Raw genomic sequence first — 7,724 nt, forward strand, 5'->3', positions numbered from 1 at the left:
CACCACGATCGCCATTGAAACCACCACACCAACCCCTAAAATTACCATCAACCACCGAAACCACCACCCCATGCGCCAAAACCACCAACCCGTGGCCGAAACCACTAACCCATGCACAAAAAACGCCAACCATGGTTAAAACCACCAACTCATGCCGACTCAACCACCACGTCTAAATCCATCCACAAAAAAAACTCCAACCCAACTAAAAAACCCAACTCCAATGCTTGATTTTGGCTTTAGATTGTCAAATTCGGCCATAAAACTTCAGATATGAAGTTTTTATGGTCGAATTTGACCTTTAAAACCTCAAATGTGGCTTTTAATGGTGGTAAAGAAGGAAAAGAAGGAAGGGGGAGGACCGGTGAGGTGGAGTTGGTGACGTGGCATCGGTGAGATGCGGCAGTGAGGGGCGCCGGTGAAGGGCAGCAGTGATAGGCCGGTGTTAATGGGTGGTAGTGAAAGGGTGGTGGGAATGGTGGTACTTGAGACTTGAGAGAGAGGGGAAAAATAGTAAGAGGAGGAAGATGAGTTCTCAACCAAACAACATTTTTAATCGAAGGGTTTTCTTTTACTTTCTCCTTAATTCTCTTTCTTAAACCCTTTCCCTTTCCCCTTCATGAACCAAACGCTCCCTAAATTTGCTTTGTTAGTCTCTTAATATTGGTTACAGGAAGTCCATACAAGTGCTAAGCAAATAAATGCACCTATGTAATATCAGCAGTAGTTTAAAATAAATAAATAAAAGGCACTTCACTGATCCCGCTTGTGGCGGTGATTAAATGAAAATTTTTGAAGTTCAGTTTTCTAAAGAAAATTGGTATACGATTTTTGTACAAAAAAAGTCAGCTAATCTGTTATGGTCGTTGACAATCAAAAGAAAAAGGGTGCCTGATCATGCGGATTATCTCACCAAATTGTCAAAGTGCGTCAAGGATTTTGGTACTTGTTGAGGTTTAGCGTCATATCATGTGTGACATATGTTTAAGAAATAATAATAATAATTAAAAAAAAGGGAAGGAATCAAAGCAAGTTTGCACTTCTGTGATATGCAAGTCATGGTATCAATACAATCAAGGGCAGTTCTCTTTGGTAGCCCCCTGGTCTTATATTTTTTCAGTGGTAGCACTTTTTAAATTTATTTCTCAATGGTAGCCCCATGTTATTGTACAACTTAATCTCGTAGCATTAGTATATTATTAGCTATTAAGTTGTTGTTATTAAATGTTAGACTTAACCTTATCTAACCTTTAGTAATCTTTTTACTAACCTATCCTTTTCCCTCCAAACTACTATTTTATTTTTCCCTCCTCCCATTTTCCCTCCTTCACTGGCTATAAAAACGCGGCAAGCCCTCCTTTTTCCCAGTTTCACTCTTCACCCCTTAATCTCCAACTTTTCTCTCATAACACCATGAATTCATCCTCATCAGTGAACCCCACTTCCATGGCTGCACCTGCTGTAAATCATGGATGGAACATTGAGACTTGTAAAAATCAAGCCTTGTAAGTGCGACCCCACAAACATGCTTGAGTTGAGGAAGATCAGCTTGTTTGCACAATTAAGTATAAATTGCAGAAGTTATATAGAATCAATTGAAGTGTACTTCAATTCACTTCAATTCTATAAGCAATCACAACACAAGTCTGCAATATCATGGGATTTAACATATAAAAAATACTTTAATTGTCAAACACAATATCAAACCAGGTGGTAACATCACAACAACAAAAAAACCCAAAAATCATGCAACTGTTAACAACAGTACAAAAAGCTCGAGTATGAAGAACAATCATTACACCATTAACAAAAACAAAAGTTTCAAAAACTAAGGTTGACTAGAACCCCCCTTCTTCTTCATCTTTTTTCCATGTTCTTTGGAAGTGAGTCCTCCTTTGCAGGTTTGTGAATTGTGGCCAAACTCTTTGCAAATGCCACATTTTACTGTGTTAGATCTCTTACATTTTCTCTGCTCTTCCTCTTCTCTCCTCCTGTTTTTAGGAGGCCTTCCAACTCCTCTCTTGAATGCTGGTGGTTCAATAGCAGGTAATGAACTCTCTGGCCACTGCTCCCTATCTGGAATGGCCTTAATATTTCCATCATATGTGAATGGCCCTCACTACATGTTTGTAAGGAAGACCACTCAGTTGCCAAGCACCACAAACACAAGTCATGTTGTTCAAGCTCACGGGCAACATTGACTTATCATCCACAACCTCATACTCTCCATCACCACTTAGATATGGAATGCATGTCCTTGAGTCACTGCTCAACACTTGAAGTCTGTTGATGATATTAGGGCATATGTCATCCCTATCCCAATGTTCACAGACTTGCCTCCTGGTGGCCATTCTCACCATTGTCACTCTTCTCACACCTACAAAATAAAACAATAGTGTCATTAGACATCATAGGTAGGTTTTGAAAAAAGAGTAACAAAGACAATTCAAGAGTTCTACCTTCAAGCAATGTAAGCACAGACCTACATCTGTCAATACCTAGAGTGGCATTGAAGCTCTCAACAAAATTGCACTTATTCACATCACTTTTCACTCTTGGTTGGAAAGCATGTTTGGACCATGTAGACTGCTCTTCAATTTTAGAAAGCCACACCAAGGACAAAGGATTTGCTTTGTGCAACTGCTTCATTGCCTTCTCAAAGGTAAAGAAAGAATATGCATCACAAGCTTTCCAGAATGAGCTCGGTATCAAAGGTCCAGGAAACTTCCTTTTGAAATTCTTGCTCAAATGTTTGCAGCAATACCTTCTGTCTACCTTAGGCCACAAATCAGCTATGACATTTTGAATGCCCTGCACCAACAAATGGAATTCACATAAGCATATAAAAGAAGCAACAAACTGAAGGAAAATGCTCTAAAAAAATACCTTCTGCCTGTCTGAGATGATGCACCACTCATCTCCTCTTCCTCCATCCTTCAGTACATTTTTAAGATGCCATAAAAAAAAATTCCATGCTTCTTCATCTTCACCAGCTACAATACCCCATGCAAATGGGACAATTTCGTTGTTTGCATCTAATGCAACTGCAGATAGAAGAACTCCCCCATAATTAGCCTTCAAGTGAGCTCCATTCACACCCACTAAGCTCCTACAACCAGTAAACACCCAATCAACAACTTCCTTGAAAGCTATGAAAATAGAAGAAAATCCTAAGGGTCTCTCTGGATGTGATGGCAGGTTCCATGCATAATTGGCCACAGAACCTGGGTTTAAATTCTTTAGAACCTCACAGTATGTAGGAATAGCTATAGGACACATCATAACCCCCATGTATCTCCAACAGAGCATGTTTTCTAACTCTGTACAAAGTACTCTGTGCCATTTGGACCCCAAATCTCTGGAAAAGAGAAGCTGATTCAATGCCTTAGCTGGAACATCATTGTTAGCTCTAATATCCTCCATGAGTACTCTTGCAGCCCATTTGACATTCACCATCGGATTGTTAGTTTCCAGTCTCACACAATTGTGTTCAGCATTTTGAATGGACTTGATGGCCCAAGTAATCCCATCTGGCAACCTTCCTGCATGCAATCTCCATCCACAATTCATATCACAGCATATAACAGTATATTTCAAGTTGTTTTCCCTAGCACAATGATTGAGAATCCACTCTATATGCAGTAGTCTCTGACTACATCTCTAAGGTGTTGTTTGTCCATAAAGATTTGCCAGGGTTTGAGACCGATTTTACCAAATTCCTCGTCAGGGTACATCTCACCATTTTCATACAACTTTGCAAAATAGTTGTCTTGTTCATCATCATAGTCATCCAAATGTGGACCCTCATATAGGTCAAAGTTATCATTGACAAGGAAACCAAGATCATTGTCAGCCTCATTAACCAAGGTGTTGTCACTCTCATCACTGTCACTATCGCCTTCGTGATCAGAGGGAATGTATGCATCATCATCGCTTAGGGAATTGTTATCCAAGTTGTCCACATCCTCACTCAAACTTAAAGTCGTTGATCTTCTCCTTTTCACACTTTCTGTGGTTGACAAAGACTCAGGGGTTGTAACAGCCCGCACTTCTAAGCTGCTAGCTAAATCCACTTAAGATACACTAATTACAATTAACGCTTAATAACCTCGAATTACATTCACTTGCAGCGGAAACATAACCTATAAACGCTCCTGGACCTGTGGGTCAGGGCCCACAACAATCATCCTCAATAACCAGATAATATATTACAGAATACCTTGCTCGACTTCTAAAGCAATATAATAATTTATTTACAAATAAGGATATATAATCCTAAATACAACACCTGTAACCAATACATCTAATTATAACCTTGATACTTAAATTCTTCCTTTTACTCCATTTCGAGCTTCCCACACACGAACCTGTAGATTATTAACAATGAACTCTGCCCCCACCAGGACAGGTTCCAAGAACAAAATCAGGAAAACTGAGTACACACTGTCCAACCAAAACATTTTTTTTTTAGTGGCTTAAAATCGTATTTACAGATTTAACTTATCTTATAAAACAATTATAATCAAGATTTTACAAGACATTTGCAATCAAGATACATCGAAGTCGAAAAAAAAGAAGTATATAACAAATATTTGAACACAGTGTGTAATGCTACTTCCATAGAACTAATACGATCCTTCAACGTCAACTCTAACATACTTTACTTCAATCAATCTCTCCCCCTTCTGTGGATCATACCCAAACACATCTAATCCATATCTATATCGTAGTTAACTCCTGCATAAATTCCTAACAAGTTTCTTGGTAATCATTTCCAAAATCGGCGTATGAACTCCATTAATTAGGTGAGTAAAACATCATTTCAGAAATTACAGTTTGAAATAACTTTCCACGAAACCACTTGAATACTCAAATACATATTCTATTTTCATTCAGAAATTATGTTGTACTGGGGAAGAGAACACGAATAGAGTTGCCTTTCAGGCGAATTCTCTAAGCTTTTTACAAGGGACGTCTCCCTCTTCCATTTTGTACTGCTTGCAAGACTTTTAGGTCATGACCCCACATAACGGAGCAATACCCGCTCCAGAGCAATACCCGCTCTAACACATAATGAGCAAAAACTCGCTCTACAAATGTTGTTCATCACTGCTTTAACAGCTTCTTCCTTTCATAAAAACATAATCATAATTTCATATTTTCGAAACTTCAGATTCATAAATCTCAAATTCTCATAACAGAATCACTTTCAGGTATTAAATATACTCAAAGTAAATTAGTTGCATAATATAATCGAGTTTCTATTAACTTGGTATAAATCAGACTTTTATAAAAATTCTTTGGCTAAATCCCTTTCAAATACAAACTTAAAAGAACTATGCTCAATCCCATAAGAGATTCTCCAAACAAAACATCGCTTTATCAAAAGATTATAACTCCAAATTAGAGTTTCTAGTCTATATAAACTTTATATCTACGACACACATGCTCTTTACGAAGAATAACCTTCCGATTTAATCCTATTTAGCAAACCATTAACTAACAACCATCTCCAATATGTATTTCCTGTCTTATAAAATCCATTTTAAAGGATTCGAAAATTCTCCAAAGACTACCTCTGAATAATGTGATATATCTTTTAGTATGAAGTTCTCTTCCTTCCCAGAACATATTCATAAAGCTTACTTATAACTTCACAGATGCATAGTAAATCCAATATCCCAAATGATTTATTGCTGGCTCCAATAGTATCATAATTTCCCCAGTGTATACAAAAGTTCCTTCCACAGAATATCTAAAGGTGCTTCTAAAGAATATAATTTAATTATAATCTGGATTTCTTCCCCTCACAAACATATAACAGGATAACTAGTTTATGAATATAGAAACTCTTATTCCCCGAAACTGAAAGATACAAATCCTCAAAATTTATATCGGAAAACTCCTTCCTTTTGAAGACTCATCTTATAGTCATAATGAATCGCCTCACACACATCTATTTATAATTTACATACACTATATAGATTCATAGTTTGTCTAATATATATATTGATTATCCTTGATATCTCACTCTACAGTCAAATTCATTTATAGCTTACATGTACTTGAACTCATACGCCTGATTTAGTGAAAACAAAGTCTAGTTCATGAGCTTGTTAAGCACTTTTGAAATTATGGCAACTTACTTACTCCCTAGAATGTACTTCATAAAAGGGTTACATATATATATACTGATAAACATGTCTGAACACTTCGACGTATAACTCATTTATATATAACAAAACAAAATTATACTATTGAGTCTCAAAACAACATAACTTATAGCTAATGGAACTCAACATGCGATTTAGTTCTATTTTTGTCTTAAAACTCATAACATGTATTTCACAAACCATATAATACACAAATCACATTTTTAATACAACATAAGTTTAACTTATGAGAACGTATCAACTTATATAACTTATTTGATCAATCGAAATATCAATAAGATATTTAGAAAGTGGAAGGACATGTGTGTACCTTTATCCGATCTTTAAACATCGCCTCCATACCGTAATTGATCCTTATCAATTAATTTCCTCGACTATCAATTCAATCTAAGCTCCATAATTTTCACCTCAATAACAATATTAAAATTTATTAGTAGTGAGTCTCCATACCAAATATCAAGATATCCATAAACCAATTATTTCCTCCAAAAATAACTTAACTCATCCTAGGATATCCAAACCCATTATAGTTTAACTCTCCTACGAAAAATAACAATGCTAGATATATAAGCTTATCATAACCATTACTCTTTATAAATCAGATTTTTCCTTAATAACCAATAAACACTCTATATTTCAATCCAAACTAGTTCCATAAGTAATAACTTCATATATATGGTTATCATCTTCCCTAATTTGAATCAATCAATCCCCATCTTTTCCATTCTAATTTATAGAGAATATATTCAAAAATATAACTTATTGAAATCTTATTTCATAAACAAACTTACAGATTATAAACCTTCATCCAATCCACCAAATAAAGAGTAAAGATACAATCTTTAATTTTAACAAATCCTTAGAACTAAATCTATTTGTGAAATCATGAAATAAACTCATCATAATTTGAATTAGTGTTACAAATAAAATGGAAGGATAAAATCTGTATACCTTCATTCATACACTAAGGAGTAGAAAGGATAAAGTAGGAGCAGCTCACCATTTGTGAAACAAAGTAGTGGAGGAAGGAAACAGAGGAACAATTGTGCACTGCGTCACGGTGGTTGCCCGACTTGCAGCACCGACACACAACAACAACAGCAAAACAGAAGCAGCACCGACAACACCAGCAGAACACCGGTGGCGACATCACGACAACGGCAGCAGCACCGCAAGCAGAGGAGAGAGAAAATAACAGAGGAGAGAGAAAACGTTGCACAACTATGGTGATTCAACCACCATCAACGACAACGCAAGAAATTAAAGACCACCAACGAAAAAAATTTAAATCCAGAGGAGAACTCGTTGAGCAAGAGAGAGAGGAGATGAAACTGATGAATTGGGGTAAAAATGAATGAGCAAGAACGTGTGAGAGGAAGAAGAAAGGAGTTTTAGGGTTTTCTTCTTTAAAATGAATAAGATGATGAGATTTCAAAGAAAAGATGAAATCAAGGGTCTTCTAGATATATATATAACCAAAATGAAAATCTTGAGTAATCTAGAGAATTCCAAAAAGTATTTTTTTTTTCTAATAAAAAAAACAATATATAA

At 36.2% G+C, this 7,724-nt stretch overlaps 1 protein-coding gene and 1 long non-coding RNA gene across 2 annotated transcripts; both read right to left on the reverse strand.

Annotated features, from left to right (window-relative positions):
* Window positions 1-1,828: 1,828 nt before the first annotated feature.
* LOC104885042 (uncharacterized) lies at window positions 1,829-3,570 on the reverse strand. Its single transcript, XM_010669751.2, has 4 exons — window positions 2,887-3,570; window positions 2,460-2,811; window positions 2,190-2,377; window positions 1,829-2,086 (listed from the first exon to the last, which is right to left on the reverse strand). The coding sequence occupies exons 1-4, from the start codon at window positions 3,568-3,570 to the stop codon at window positions 1,829-1,831; spliced, it is 1,482 nt and encodes a 493-aa protein (XP_010668053.2).
* Window positions 3,571-4,105: 535 nt separating this feature from the next.
* On the reverse strand, window positions 4,106-7,162 carry LOC125499384 (uncharacterized). The gene is made up of 2 exons (XR_007276250.2): window positions 6,484-7,162; window positions 4,106-4,390 (listed from the first exon to the last, which is right to left on the reverse strand). It is a non-coding gene; the product is annotated as an uncharacterized LOC125499384 (long non-coding RNA).
* Window positions 7,163-7,724: the final 562 nt, after the last annotated feature.

The sequence above is a fragment of the Beta vulgaris genome, chromosome 7 (genome assembly GCF_026745355.1).
Source record: "Beta vulgaris subsp. vulgaris cultivar EL10 chromosome 7, EL10.2, whole genome shotgun sequence".
In the NCBI taxonomy this organism is placed as follows: Eukaryota; Viridiplantae; Streptophyta; class Magnoliopsida; order Caryophyllales; family Amaranthaceae; genus Beta; species Beta vulgaris.